At 58.2% G+C, this 14895-nt stretch overlaps 5 protein-coding genes across 5 annotated transcripts; 1 reads left to right on the top strand and 4 right to left on the bottom strand.

The window, feature by feature from the left end:
• Positions 1 to 172: 172 nt before the first annotated feature.
• J3D65DRAFT_647115 (uncharacterized protein) lies at positions 173 to 1827 on the bottom strand (the record flags this gene model as incomplete). The annotated part of the gene is made up of 4 exons (XM_066802321.1): positions 173 to 587; positions 640 to 1097; positions 1145 to 1259; positions 1310 to 1827. The coding sequence occupies 4 exons, from the start codon at positions 1825 to 1827 to the stop codon at positions 173 to 175; spliced, it is 1506 nt and encodes a 501-aa protein (XP_066653155.1).
• A 2768-nt stretch (positions 1828 to 4595) lies between these two features.
• On the bottom strand, positions 4596 to 6625 carry J3D65DRAFT_632481 (major facilitator superfamily domain-containing protein). Its single transcript, XM_066801026.1, has 3 exons — positions 5884 to 6625; positions 5167 to 5789; positions 4596 to 5111 (listed from the first exon to the last, which is right to left on the bottom strand). The coding sequence occupies exons 1-3, from the start codon at positions 6526 to 6528 to the stop codon at positions 4748 to 4750; spliced, it is 1632 nt and encodes a 543-aa protein (XP_066653154.1). The 5' UTR covers positions 6529 to 6625; the 3' UTR covers positions 4596 to 4747.
• A 324-nt stretch (positions 6626 to 6949) lies between these two features.
• Positions 6950 to 9189, top strand: J3D65DRAFT_632472 (glucosamine-6-phosphate deaminase). Its single transcript, XM_066801025.1, has 5 exons — positions 6950 to 7214; positions 7265 to 7365; positions 7432 to 7493; positions 7549 to 7697; positions 7945 to 9189. Coding segments are annotated over exons 2-5 (1164 nt in total). The 5' UTR covers positions 6950 to 7214; positions 7265 to 7363; the 3' UTR covers positions 8896 to 9189.
• Positions 9102 to 12253, bottom strand: J3D65DRAFT_632467 (membrane bound cation transporter). The gene is made up of 4 exons (XM_066801024.1): positions 12057 to 12253; positions 11114 to 11826; positions 9571 to 11054; positions 9102 to 9520 (listed from the first exon to the last, which is right to left on the bottom strand). The coding sequence occupies exons 1-4, from the start codon at positions 12058 to 12060 to the stop codon at positions 9451 to 9453; spliced, it is 2271 nt and encodes a 756-aa protein (XP_066653152.1). The 5' UTR covers positions 12061 to 12253; the 3' UTR covers positions 9102 to 9450.
• Positions 12254 to 13146: 893 nt separating this feature from the next.
• Positions 13147 to 14157, bottom strand: J3D65DRAFT_605130 (uncharacterized protein; the record flags this gene model as incomplete). Its single annotated transcript, XM_066798331.1, has 1 exon — positions 13147 to 14157. One exon carries the CDS (start codon positions 14155 to 14157, stop codon positions 13147 to 13149), a length of 1011 nt encoding a protein of 336 aa, XP_066653151.1.
• Positions 14158 to 14895: the final 738 nt, after the last annotated feature.

Raw genomic sequence — 14895 nt, 5'->3', positions numbered from 1 at the left:
GGGTGCAGCCGCAACGATCCCGGGCGAGCGGTAGCGGTGCCTCCTGGGGCGACCACCCAACGGGTAGCGTCGCATCGCAGGGAGGCCATCGAGACTCGAGCAATGCACTAAATACCTTGCTCTTGCCCCGCCCCGCTCTCGCATGGTGCAACGCGCTCGATTGACTTTGGCTCTACGAGACATGATCATCATGGTCCTCGAGGCAGCACACGGCGACGGCAGCGCCAAAGATGGACGACTCGTACGCGAGCTCAAGGTCGACGCAGCCGGCGGGATCGGCGCCGCTCAACGTCGTGAGCTCGTTGATGTAGCGCTGGGCAAGAGACCTGAATTCCGGGTACTTTTCAATGACGGACCCGTTGCAGCTGATGGAGACGTGGCCGACTGTGGCGGGGGTCAGGTTTTCGGCCTTGTTGCGCAGCTCCCAGAGCGCGTGCACGCCCGTCGCCAGGTACGCCGCGGCACGGTGTGATACGAGCTGGCAGATACGCCGGACGTGGACGAGATCGGCGTAGGTCGGCGGCGTGGGCAGGGGGTGCGCCGCTTGGAGGGTTGTGCAGGCCTTGGATAGGGTAGGCGTTTCATCGCTGCATTTTCGTTAGCAATGGGTTGTATGAAATAATCGGTCGAGAACCTTACGATTCGAAAACGGCCATGATGCCCGTGTCGAAGCTGTACGGCTCGCTGAACTTTTCAGGAATGTTTCCGCCGAACAACCCGGCTCTTTGAATGGCCTCGAGCAGAATCAGACGCACGATTTCGCCCATGTAGCGGCCGCTGATCAAATGCTCGTAAGGCTGGAAATCCGGATGGTCATGATTGGCGTTGAGATAATCGTCCCATCGCGAAGTGGGTAGAATGTCTTTGCCAAACATGCTCAATTCCGTGTTGACGAGCACGCGCTCTGCCTGGTCGTGCCACTCTTGAGGTCTCTGGCCAAACTTTTCGCGGGACAAAACAGTCACGGGCAAATGGACAGAGGCGTTCAATCCGGTGCCCAAAATCAACGCCAACCGGGTTGACTCGTCCTCGTAGGCGCGCGAGAGCAGAGTGGCCGACGAATCATTGACAATGGCATCCATACGAACATTGAGGTTCTGTCACGATTAGCACGAGTCTGGCTTGACAGGTATATTATGCCCACCCTTCTCACACACGCCTGCTGAATCAAGTCGCCCAAGTCCTGGCCGAGGACGCCGTTGGTTGCGCGAAACCCCTTGCCCATGCCTAAGAGAATGCCGCTGCGAGTCGAAGTTTGTCTGAGCCGTCAGTCTTGTTTGCAGGGGCCAAAGGAATGCTGCTAGCCTACTCGATGGGGAAGGACCAGGCCACGCCCATGGGCAGCGTCTGGGCGCTGTCACAATGGGATTGGACCTGCGGGTCCAGCAGAGTTTCGGCGATGCGGTCGGCCATCCAGTCGAAAAAGGCGGGACCTTCGAGGGCGCGCACGGCGTTGGTGATGGGGAAGCAAAAGATGGTGACCAGGTCCATGCGCTTGGAGCCGAGTTTGACGAGGGCCACGCGGAAAGTCGAGCCGCCGACGTCGAGGGCGAGATAGGTGCCGCGTTCGTGACCAGTGGGCAGCGTGTGGTTGTAGGACGGCAGCATGCACATGGACGAGGTCTGAAGCTTTTGGGCAAACTGGTGCTGCAGCTTGGCCGACATGGTGACGAGGCGCTCAGGGCGGAGAGGGGCGTCAAACTGACGGTGGACGTCACGCAGAAAGTCGTCCATGGAGAGGTCGCAGGCGCGAACTACATTGTGGACGCGCTTCGGAGAGGAAGACAGAGACGGGGGGAGCACGGCGTGGATGGGCGAGGGGAGCATGACGGGAGAGGACTGGGACTGGGATGGCGGAGAGGGAGTCAATGGACCCGGTGGCGCGTCGGTATATAAGTCGGGGCGGGAGGAGGAGAAGGAGGAGGAGGCGGAGGAGGCCAGAGCAGGAGAAAACCAACTGGTATGGGCATTGTGTAGTGTCTAGCCATGTCGCTATGGTAAGGTAGGCAAGGCACATCACTGCCGTCGTCGAAATGATACGAGACGATGCAACGCAGCTAGCCCGATGCAGCCCCCGCGACCCGCCCGCAGCCAAGCCCACGTGCGGCCCTTCCTCTCACCTCTCACCTCTCACCTCTGCTCTCCGCGACATGTTCAAAACTTCAACACCATGCTCCCGCCCGTTGGGTGTAACTCTGCCCGCTGAGGTCCTGCAATCAGACAACGCCCGTCTCCACTTCTCCCATCGCAGATTGCCGAATGTCACGCTGTCGCCTATCAAAGTCCACCCAGGTCGCACTCCACTCGCCCCATCGAGCCCATCCTGCTGCGTGCAACCTCGCTGCCCCATTGCTTATATCCCCTTCAGGAGCCTTGGCCTTCGGTTGCATCTGTGACCATGAAGCCGAACAAGTCCCAAAACGTCGACGCTCCTCGGTGCCACCATCTCACGTCCCGACGTGACCTGGCCGCCGTGGAACCCTCGACCCAGCCTTGCCGAGCGAGCTCCAGCCTGCCCTGCCCGGCCTGCGACTTGCCTCATGCGTCAGGCCTCACCTCTCCTTTTCTGTGCCACTTTCTTCGCCCATCCCATGGCCATACTCGCCATCCCTCGCAGATGCTGAAGCATTTGCGCCATCGCCATCACATACAGACGTGGCGTCGTTTGCATGGTCTTTTTGCCCCATCCCTCACAGCCGGGAAGCCACGCCAGAGGATCCCTCACAGACGTTGATGTCGCTTCGGCTTGACCGCTGCCACGATGGAGCGGCTTGACGTCTCGTCATTGTTCACCCTGCATGCCATCCGGCAGATGTCGACTTCTTCGCATAAACAATGGCCGCCATGTCTCGAGGCCAGCCGCCGCCACCAACGGCAGGCAGCATCATAAGCCTGCCAGGATCATGCGTATTCGAGCAGTGTAGTAGCATCGCGACGATGAAACAAGAGAACCAAACCATGACAAAGTCGCACGCCACTGCATCTCATTCTCAGTCTCGCCGTTTATCACGAGACCTAAAGAGACTGGGTCATGGCAAGATTCCACGCCGAGACAGTCCTTGACCGCCACCACCACCTGAGCCGCATACACGTCTCATCGGCCAGATCTGCGTCACGTTGCGGGGAGAGACTCAGCCAGCCAGGTGTCGGCCCTGACGCACCCGACTGCCTGATTGGGAAGGACATTCGATCTCTTCATGCTCGAGTACCGTCACTTTCCATTTCCCTCCATCTCTCTTCCTTTCGTGCCATGTATCTTTTTGCTCGCAGACCACACGCACCATTGTCGACATAGGTATACATCAAGCCTACCCCCAAACGAGGTAATCAACCCACCAACCCAAAACCTCGCCAACCAAATCCCACGGCTCGCCAGAGCCTCAATTCCTCAACTTCGACAGACGTAGACCAGACACCCCCTCGACCAACCGGCCAACCGGCCATCTGGCCGAGCAGCGAGCGACCTTGCATTGCCGTAACCCCGGGGAAATCCACAGAGCAGACAGTAGCGTGCTCAACCTTACATATCCGTCGGCCGCTCCGCCCGTTAGGTTGGTGTCGTGGATCCCAACGGCCCGGCCGGCGCTGTACACACACACACACTACATTCCACGGAACGGGCAGCTGGCTGCTTGCTGCCATTGCGAGGAAAGTACCGAGGTATCTCGAGTACCCACGAAAGGCGTAGCTTGGACCGCTTACCGCAAGTACCGTACTCTCTAGGTCGTTCATCCAGCTCGTGTATGTGCATATCCTACCTGGTCACGCCACCGCAACTGCCACTGCTACGTGCCGGCTCCTTCGTCTGTGCTGGGCAAATGCTTCGTGTGGTATATAGATGATTACGATTACCTGCTCTCCACCATTCCCACGGCCAACACATCAGTTTTCAACCTACTCTGCCCTGATCCCGAGTTTCAAAAGCCAAACGGGAACGTACGGTCAAAATGCTGACTTGTTGCATCGTATGTCGAGATGAATCCTGTTCCGTGGATTTCAATCAAATAATTGCTTTTCTCGGTGTAGCCACTGCATCATGATTTGCTCGTGGCTTATAATCAAGCATTCGATAGCTAGAAAGAGTCATGGATGTTTACTAAATTGAGATATATGCAATCTGTACACTGAATCAAACATAAAACGAGAGTAAAGGGAAAAAGGCCAAAACAATTGGAAGAAAGGAGGTGATAAAAGTGAGTGGAGGAAAAACGTGCAAAGAAGAGAATGGACAAGTCATTAAACTGCAATTAACTACAGAAGAAGTTGCGGGTGTACCGATAATCGATTCCGCCGCGCGCCGTGCCATGCCATCCTTGCCTCGTCCTTAGATCCTTCCAGCCCATTCTCCCACCGCCGGTATCTCCCGTTCTTCTTTTGCTTCAGATACGCGCAGACAGACGGTACATGTATGTGCGAAGCCAGCGAAGCCATCCTGCCACTGTACTCTCCCTCCTTCTCTCTCTCTCCCCCCCTCTCCAATCGTCATCATACACCTCCTGCCAACTAACCACCAAGAACAAAAGAAGAAAAGTGGTATATAAATATCTCGTCGTCGTCGTCATTCTCGAGAGGGAACCAAGAGAGAGAGAGAGAGAGAGAGAGAGAGAGAGAGAGAGAGACGCACACACACAAGACGCAAAAGATCCCAAACCGGCCAAAATGCAACACAGACGGACAAGACGCTCGCTCAATCACTCACCGCCACCCTCGCGCTGCTTCACTTCTTCTTTTTCTTTCTTCCCCTTCTTTAATGCACTGCTGCGCCTTCACTCTTCTCCGCCTTGGCCGCCGCGGTCGGCCCAAAGCCGAGCGTCTCCTCGACGACGGCGCCGCCCGCGCTGCCATCGGGCGCCACATCGCTGGCCGTCTCGTCGGTGAAGCGCAGATCGTCGGCCAGGTTGACGTGGTCCTTGATCTTGAGCCAGATGAGCGGGGCGGCGATGATGAGCGAGCCGCCGAGCAAGCCCCAGCACGACGCGAAGAGGTTCATGTAGGGCTTGCCGTCGAGGTCGAGCGACCAGATGACGGCCGCGCCCGCCGACTGGATGCCCTTGTAGAAGCCGGCAAAGTTGGCCAGTTTGCGCCCGTTGTTGGTCATGGCGCCCATGAGCCTGGTGAGATGTCAGACAAGTTGGGAACGGGAGAAGGGAGGGAGAGGGGACGCACCAGTATACAGTGGTCTGCCACGCGGCGTCGTAGAAGCCGTAAAACATGTACAAGAACATGGGTCCAATGTAGCCCGAGTCACTCCAGTCCTTGGGCTTGAGGTCGCCGGAGGCCTTGTCGGCGCGCGTGTAGCCCTTTTGGAACTCGTAGCCGCCGCCCCAGAGCACCATAGTAATCACAAACAGGACACCCCAGACAGCCTTGGCGCGAACTGAACGCCGGACGGACCGATAGTCGAGGGCGTAGCCGAAAATGAAGGCGCCGACAATCTGCATCAGATAGTAGAGCGTGTTGTTGAGGGCGCGGGTGCGGGTGTTGAAATAGGCCGAATTGACATCGTTGAACTGGTACGTGTAGAACCAGTTGCTGGCGAAGAACATGGGGAAAAGCACGATGATGTACGGATCAGTAAGGAACGTCTCATACATGCCCATGATTTCAGACTTGAACGTTGGGTTCTTCATGAGGATGACACGTGAGCCGTCCTCGCGCACCACACTCTTGGCATCGACGAGAGCAAAAGCCAGGGCGGCGCCCAGCAGGGTAAGAATCAAAAATCCAATGTAGGTGCCATCGGAGACGGTGCTGTCGGTTGTGGTGTGGATATTCTGGCCGAGGGGAATCTGCAGGCGTGACGAAACGCGCCATGGTTAGCAAGGGATGTTGACTGTGAGCTCGTGGCCAGCACCACAACCCAGCGCAGCGGGCTCGGCTTACCAGGCTTCCAATGACGGCTCCCAGGTTGAAAATCATCCAAAACCAGGAAATGTAGCGGCCCTTGGACTCCTCGGCGGGATACGACATCATGATGGCGCCCTGCGCGCACCACAACAGGCCGGCGCACACGCCCAAGAAGGCGCCGGCAAAGATGGTGAAGCCGTAATTGCTCGTGTGCGAAAAGGACAGGAAAGATGCGACGTAGATGCTGTAGCCCAGACCGCCAAAGCCAAGGGCGAACTTGATGCCCAGGGTGTTGGCGATGGTGCCGGCCATGAAGCCGACGACGGCAAAGGTCGAGTAGAGGGCGATGTTGGCCTTGTTCGCGGCCGACGTGTCGACCTGGCCGCCGCCGCCCATGCCGGACAGGGCATTGAACATGCCAGGACACAAGAAACAGACGAGCGAGACGATGAGGAGCTGGGCTGGCGGCGACGCGTACCACACGCGGTGGCCCAGGATGTTGAACTCGCGGTACTTCCACGAGCGCGGGCGCGAGTCGGCAATGCCAGCTTCCTCAGCGGAATGGGTGTCCGAGGCCGGGCGCTCGTTGGCGGGCGTCGTCTTCTCGACGTCGGACGCAGCCATTGCGAGGATGTCGGGGTGGGTTCGTGGTGATGTGGCTACTCGGTTGTCATGGAGCATGTGGTGGTTGGATATAGGTAGCGCAGGGAGGGGCGGGAACCGGTCTTGGGGACGCAGAGGACCAGGCGAGGAATTGTTTCGGTTGCATGGCGTGGTATGCAGGTGAAGAGGGTATATATCCAGTGGTGGCGCGGGGGGTGGATTGGATGATTGGCAGCTGGGGTGACATGCGTCTTCGTCTGTGCCGCATGGAGCTATCAGCGCGATAGGCTAGGCTGGACGATAGGTGTGGCCCAAATACGGAAGGGCCGAGGCGTGTGGGCGAATGGGACGTGGTCCAGGGGCTGAAGAGAATGGAAGAGTCGAGCTTCGGTTGCGGAGAGGGAGAGGGAGAGGACAAACGTGCCCATGTCAGCGACAGCAGATAACATGGTCGGACTCGACGAGGGAAACATTGATTATCCTTCAGCCTCAATGTAACCGTTTGATCAGCCACTCTGCTGCCCGTGGCCGTCTCTCCGCACTGCAGCCCGCACCCAGGCGGACCCTGACCCTGACCCTGACCCTGGGCCCTTCGGCGCGCTCCATCAGGGCCCACCGGGGCCATCAGTCATGTCACGATTAAGCTCAGCGATAGCACTGCACTGCACTGCAGCGACGCTCCGTAGTAACACGCTGATGCACCCTCTCTTCTCCGCACCCGTTGCATCCACTCGTCCATGACGTCTGCCCGAGAGTCTAAATAGATAGGTCAAATGTACCTGCCCGGCCGTTTCCTACCACTGACCTCTGGTACCAGACGATCCAAACTGCTCCCAAATTCCTCCGACCGGCTTCCGTATCCGCTTTTAGCACCAGCCTACCGCTCAATCGCATCCCGGCGCCGCTCATCACCATGTACGACTCGATCCGTGGCCCTGTCGTCCTGTTCGCGGACTAGCGCTGACCAACACCACCATCCAGGAGGCTCATCATCCGCGACGACCCCACCGCCGCCTCGCAGTACATTGCAGACTACATCGTCGGTGCGTCACTTGCGGTATAGATAAGACGATGGGATGGATGCTCATCTAGTCGTAGAGCGCATCAGGTCCTTTGACCCCACCCCCGAGCGCCCCTTCGTCCTGGGCCTGCCCACGGGCAGCAGCCCGGAGATCATATACAAGCTGCTGGTCGAAAAGTACAAGAGGGGCGAGCTGTCGTTCCAAAATGTTGTCACGTTCAACATGGTATGATGTCTCTGTCCAGCCAGCCACCCGCCCCCTTATACATGGCGTCGGCCTCGCCATTCGCTGCCCTTGATGCCATGCATGAACGAGGCACCAGTCGAAACATGTCTCGTGCCCCGGGGCTGCAGAGAGACTGACTCTGCATCGTCTCTCTTCTCACACCGCCATTCCTTCCTTCTCCTCTCGTCACTTCCTCACTTCTTCCTCCCCCTTACCCCTGGTGCCCCCATGGACTAACACCACGCAGGACGAATACGTCTCCCTCCCGCGCGACCACCCCCAGTCCTACCACACCTTCATGTACACGCACCTCTTCTCCCACACCGACCTGCCCCCCAGCCAAACCCACCTGCTCAACGGCAACGCGCCCAACCTCGCCGCCGAGTGCGCGCGCTACGAGGCCCTGATCCGCAGCTACGGCGGCATCGAGCTGTTCCTGGCCGGCATCGGCAGCGACGGGCACATTGCCTTCAACGAGCCGGGCTCGTCGCTGGCCAGCCGCACGCGCGTCAAGACGCTGGCCTACGACACGCAGCTGGCCAACGCGCGCTTCTTCGACAACGACGTGGCCGCCGTGCCGAGCATGGCGCTGACGGTCGGCGTCGGCACCGTGCTGGACGCGCGCGAGGTCGTCGCCATCGTGACGGGCGCCCACAAGGCCGCCGCCCTGCAGCGCTGCGTCGAGGACGGCGTCTCGCACATGTGGACCCTGAGCGCCCTGCAGATGCACCCGCACGCCATGGTCGTCGCCGACGACGACGCCACCCTCGAGCTCAAGGTCAAGACGGTCAAGTACTTCGGCAGCATCGAGCGCGTCGCCACCCGCGAGGGCATGCTGCAGGTCCTCGGCGACCCGCGCGCCGAGCAGGACATGCTGCGCCGCGTCGAGGACGAGGTCGCCGCCATGCGCAGGGGCGAGGGCGCCAGGGGCCGGAAGGACAGCTTGATGGTCACCCCGACCAAGACGAAGCCGTCGGACTCGGGGAAGCCCCAGTCCCAAGAGGTCAATTCCGGCCTCAACGTCCCCCTTTTGCACCCGAACCCGCAACCCACGAGCATCAGCCGAAGCACGACGCCTGAGCCGGCGCTGGACCGCATGGGCAGCCGCATCAGTCCCGTCGAGTCGCCCGTCGTCGACGACGTGGATGATGACGCTGTCGTCTTTCAGCGCATGGGGGCACGCGTTGCGGCGGCGTAGGATAAAAGGTAAGCCGGCGGTGGAGATGGGAGGAAGATTGCGGCATCATTTCTTTCGTGGGGACCACGGCGCTGCGCTTTTCATATCCTGCGCTCGCTTCCACTCGGACATTGGCTGTCCGCCTTGTAATACTTTCAGACTGTACGATTGAAACGACCACATAGATTGAAAAAATGCAAACAGGCACGACGGGAACGGCGTCTGGTGTTGAACTTGGTATGAATTAAGCTCCATTATTGGAACAATTATGGAATGTCATGTGAGAATGAAGAAATGGGCAGGGTAAGAGTGAAAGAATGAATCAGTTGGTATCTCATCGTAAAAGCCTCATCTCGACATCAAAGAAGCAAACACCTAGCAAGCCCTACCCCGAATACTACTCGACTCGATTCTGCCCCAGCCTCACATATCCGCGTCTCCGTTCAATACCTTCGTCAATGCTTGAGTATCCCTCTCATGCTTTTGAAGCAATCCATTCACTGCTCACTGACATGCCGACGCCCTCGCCTTTGGAAGAAAAGAAAAGAAGTTGAAAAGCTACGGCCAGGTCAAGCCTTAGCAAGATCCAGTCGAGCCACCGATCTGGCTGGCATCGCAGCCGTCGGGATAGAAGAAGGAAGCAACCCTAGACACGAGTTAGTTTATACCATGTCTAGCAACGTGCATCCAACTTACGCAATGATAATGTAGGCCGCAATCAACAGGGAGCCCTCGAGATAGTTGCTGCGGCCGTCGAGAATCAAAAAGTTGATGACAAAGGCCGTCACAAACAGCGAGACGGTCTCGAAAATGTTGAAGTAGAGCGACATTTCCTTGCCCATGATCCAGCCCAGCAGTACGATGATTGGAGTGACGAAGATGGCAATCTGAATACTGCTGCCCACGGCGACACCAATTGCAAGGTCCATTTTATTCTTTGCGGCCACTGTCACGGCAGTGACGTGCTCTGCAGCATTGCCGACAATGGGGAGAATGATGAGACCGATAAAGGCCTGGCTGACACCCGTCGTCTCGACCAGAGGCTGGATGGCGTCACTCATAAAGTCGGCGCAGACGGCAACCAGTCCAGTCGAGATGACCAGCATGACAATGGCGCACGTGCGCGACATTTCGCCGTGCTCTTCTTCTTCCTGCGACTCGTGCTCGGAATTGACGGGTCTGACCTGGCCAGGAGCTGGTGGGCCAGCAACTGCCGGCGAAGGTCGGTTCAGGCGATCCGGAAGAGAAGCTGTGCGGCGCAATCCTGCGCCACGAGCCGTGTTTGCATGCGTCTGAGGAACATTGGACGACGGTGTGACAAAGACATTGTTGGACAGGAGCGAGGGGAGCCTTGGGGGTCGTCCGGAAAGCTGACGAATGTTGAACGGGCGCTTGTTTTGGGTCGCAGTCTCGGGTGCTGCTTCGGCTGTGCCATCTGCGAATCCGACGTGTGGACGATCGACGGCCTTTTGTTGCCTTGCAGAGCCCTGAGGATGCTCGCTGACTCCGGCAGTCTTTTCGTTCAACTGTCCCTCGGCAGCCTTGTGGGAGCGCGACTTTTTGTGCTTCTTCTTTTCCTTCTTGCGGGGCTTTTCGACAGGAGGAGAGACCGAGGAGCCTTGTTCAAAGTCGCGTACGCGGGGCATGCCTTCGGGCTTCTCCTCGTCATTGTCGGCCTCATCGCCGCTCAGGATGGCACCAAGGGCCGATTCGCCGCGAGACGGCCCATCAGTCTGGCCTGAGCTGGCGTGTGCCTGAGAGTCAAAGTATGCGCGGTGATTCTCGACCGAAGGGCTAGTGATGACGGATGCTGCCGAGGGCATGGACGGGCTAGTCCTCGAGCTTGCGCTCGACTTTCTTCGCTTGCGGTGTCGAAAGGCGCGCTTGATCCGTTTCGCCGTCGTGTTCGAGCCAGAAGACGTGTCGGTGTCGCTAGAGTCACTAGAAGAGCTGGACGAGTCGGATGAGCTGGAATTGAGCATGTCGGCAAGCACACCAGGATGAGACTCCTCGTCGATAATGTGTTGGGGCGTGCTTTCGTAGAGGTACGAGTGGGACTTGAGTTGAAACAGCAAGTAGAGGACGTAGACGACGAGGAGCACGACGCTGGTGCCACGGCTGACCTTGAGAGTCTTGACATCTGCATTCGCCTCGTTGGAGAAGGAGGCGTGAAAGGCCGTCTGTTTGTGGTCAGTATTCGCAATGGGCAGTCTTGTCGAACAAATCAACAAGGACCTACCGGCAAGAGCAGACTCATGACTGCAAGACTAAGCAAACAGGCACTCATGTTTGTCACGGTGTTGTTGTAGACTTGTTCCTGGAAGCGCAGGCCACCAAGCAAAAAGGCCATGCCCAGAATCAGAAGCAAGTTTGCCAGGATGGAGCCCAGCAGCGAAGCCTGGACAACACGAATCTGGTCCTTAGCCAGAAGAATGATGAACAGGATCAACTCGACAGCATTTCCAAAGGATACGTTGAGCAGGGCGCCGAGAGTGTCTCCCAGCCTTGATGCCACGCTCTCAGTGGCGTGGCTAAGCAAGCCGGCGAGCGGGATAATGGCAATGGCGTTCATGGAGAAGACCAGCTCTTCGGACATGTGAGCAGGCTTGGTAGCTATGCCGATGGGCACGAAGACCAGGAGCACATTCACCCAGCTGTAGCACAGGGCATCGATGAAATGTTTGACGAATCGAAAAGTGCCATTTTTGGCGCGAGTGAGGGGAGGCAACTTGGGGTTGCCTTCTACGGCGGCAGGCGAAGCTCCATCAAGCTGGGTATTGTCTGGGGGTTGGCGGGAGGTGGAGGTTGAGTTGGGGTCGGACTGCGAGGCAGGCGACTTGTCAGAAGGATTTGTGCCATTGCTGGGCGTGGACCTCAGCGGCTGAGGTGGGCGTCGGTCAGGTCTCTGGGTGCGGTTTGAGGCATGCGCATGAGCCCACGAGTTGATACGGTCTAGGTCGGTATTAGAAGGATCTCCCATCGATGGAGGGTCGCGACAGGCGAGAAGTGGTGAAGGTGGAACAAGAGGAGCAGAGTAGGGAGAGGACAAAGAGGGCGGTTATAAGGGAGAGAGAGCATTAGATAAGGCAGGGCAGGGCAGGGCAGGGCAGGCGGCAGCGGGCAGGCCCCAACACGAAGAGTGGCTTGTGTGGGTGTGGCGGTGGAAAGAACCGAAGACTTACGCATGCCGAGAGGCTTGGCTGGGCTGTCAGTGGTCAGTGACCAAGGGCAGGCACCGCAAACAGATGGCCGAGATTGGGGAGTGAGGGTCTGGGCAAGCGGGCGAGAAGGGGGTCTTAGTACCTGTGAGTAGCGGGTGCCCTAGCAGTCAGGAACATGTACTGTAATGTACGGTAGCTACCGGACTCCTACTCTAGTGCCGTGGGTGCAGGTGGTTGCTTGCGTTGCTGCCAACTTTCTCCGGGCGCTCGGGCCGCTCCTGCTGCCACTGACCACCCAGCCGAGGGCAGCACTAGCACCAGCCCCAGCATCAGCCCCCATGACGACACATCTCCACCACCAGCCAATGGCAGCCCCCCTGCACCGCCACTGCCCCGTGAGTTTCTCCGAGCCGGGGGATGCGTCGTGCCGGTGCCGCCTGTGGTTGGTTGGCTGTTGTTGACGTGCGGCGCCTAAACCGTACAACATCGCGCCTTTCAGCCCGCGCCATACAGTCAAAGCAACAATCAGCTCTAGCTACACCATCGCCATCTCCTTCCAACCCTCGCCCTGGCTGTGCTCTGCGACGTGGTATCTGTGTTGTCGCCCAAGCCGCCCCGTGTCCCCGCATATTCGGCCAAGGGGGCCTGGGCCCTACTGGTCCCACTGATGCACAGGGACACGTCTTCTCCACCTCCAAAATCTACTTCTCGAACCCTCTGCGCAATCGCCTCTCCATCTCGTCGTTCTTCTTCTCTCTTGCGCCATGACATCATTTTGGTGCCAGCCAACAAGTCCTCCTTCAACGGCGCTTGGTGCCAAATTTCAAGCAAGACGCCCGAGCCCCACCGCTGTACTTGCGTCTGTCTGGGGACCCCATACATTGATTGCTTAGGCTCGGTCACTTCTGCTCGCTGCCCCACTAGCATTGACTGTCGCAGGTGAAAATTTATTTTGGCTTCTGGCCCGTCGTCTCAGCTATCCGTGCTAGCGCCGTCAACCACCTCTACTTGACCGTATCGACTTGTCAACATGATCAAAACATCAATCGCAAAGAAAAAGTGCTCAATAAGACAAATCGACTAGTGTCCCTGACCTGCTTCTGCCCTCAACCTATGGCAGACGACCAAACGCCTCCATCTCACGAGTCAACCTGGCCAACGCCAGGCACTGCACAATGTGTGTGAAAAGCAGCTCCGCGCCTTGTGGACACTCATCCCTCGTCACAGTCGGCCAGGTATTGCTCAGCGTCGTAACCATGTTCTCCTGCAGAGTCTCCAACTGGCACATCATGCCATCGTACTCGCCGCACCATTGCTCGAGCGCAGCGAGGACCTCAAGAACGACTGCGTGTAGCGGCGAGCCCATCCGGATTCCGTACTCGGGCCTGAAGTGCATCTGGCTCCACAGAGTCATCAGGTTCTTCGACATGTGTTGCGCCCGGACCGTCACCCACTGGTACCGCACTCGCTCAAAGTCCTTGGGAACCATCGGGTCCGCCTCAACGCGCGGCAGCTTTGCGAAAGCGATCAACCGGTCAAACTCGGCCTCCCCAATCGACTCGTTTCCATGGGTGAACAGGATCCTCCTCTCGTCCCTCTGCGCTTCCCGCACATTGCCCTTGAACGCGCCGTAGTTGCCGCTCACATAGAACGCAGGAGGCAGGGTGCGTCGCGCGAGCCGGATATCATCCGCGCGGTCGAAGAACTCGAGGTCGTAAAACGAGTCCTCGACGCTGCGCAGCCGGCCCGCGTACTCGCCCTGGATGCGCATGCCCGGCCGGCCCGGCACGTTCATGGCCCAGTTGCCGTCCTCGGGCACGATGAGGTCCTCGGAGGGGTCGTAGACGAGGGAGCGCGGCGGGCGGAAGGCCTGGCGGCACGTCGGGCACTTGTGCACGCGCACGTCGGCGTCGTAGTAGTCCAGCAGGCAGTTTCGCCCGAATACGTGCCCGCACGTCTTGAGCCGCAGCGTGTCGTGGTGGTCTGCTGGGTCCCCGGGTCGGATCCACCCGATGGGCACGTCGAGGCAGAGGCTGCAGATTGGCGTCGGGTCCTCGGGCTCTTCGATTTGTCCCCAGAATGGTATCACTCGTTGGCCGGGAAGCGGGGGCGTCTTCGCCATGGCGTCGATGTGTCGGTGGGTGAATCTTCTTGAGAAATGCGAAAGTTTGAGCAGTGCGAGGATGAGAATGCCTTGTGGACCAAGTGAATGTATCGTCGGGCGGACATATGAAAACGAAAGTCCAACAAAGACAGTCGTCTCCCTCCTTGTGCTTTGTTAGAAAGAGCTGCTGAACACTGAGGCTCAAGTGAATGATGAGGACATAGCCTCCAGCGAGAGCATGAAGATGGTCGAATCCGGCGTTGACAGAGAGCACTGACAAAGGGACTCCCTGCTCTTTGTTCTGAGCGCACGACCTTGTCCGTTTGCCTCGCTTTCAACCCCTGCGTTGTGTCTTTCTCTTTGTCTCCTTGTTTGCGGCAATTCCATCTCTACTCTACATCTAGCATGGAGGACTGGACGACCAGTGAGAAAGATATGTCCTGATAGCTCAAGCGCGTGCGAACTGACTGTCCTGAAAGGACCAGGTCAAGCAAGTTTTGAAGAGCACCACCATCGCTCACTCTAATTTAAAACCTCATTTCCACGCACGAATGCTCCTCCCACTCGCCTTGATGGCCGCAGCGGTGAGAAGACGCGTCGAGACACACAGCCTAGATCCAGGTAATCAGAAGAATATAGATAGAATGAGAGCCGCAGATGTTGACGCAGAATTTGACTTGACCTCTGACTTCCCTTACTTACCCACACCCAACCTCAGCCCACCAGATCACATTTACCACCACTCACGCCCACACG

Source organism: Phyllosticta citribraziliensis, assembly GCF_038025025.1.
Source record: "Phyllosticta citribraziliensis strain CPC 17464 chromosome Unknown J3D65scaffold_9, whole genome shotgun sequence".
NCBI classification, from domain to species: domain Eukaryota; kingdom Fungi; phylum Ascomycota; class Dothideomycetes; order Botryosphaeriales; family Phyllostictaceae; genus Phyllosticta; species Phyllosticta citribraziliensis.
Note: the sequence above shows the minus strand (reverse complement) of the source record. Positions and strands in the feature narration are given on the sequence as shown.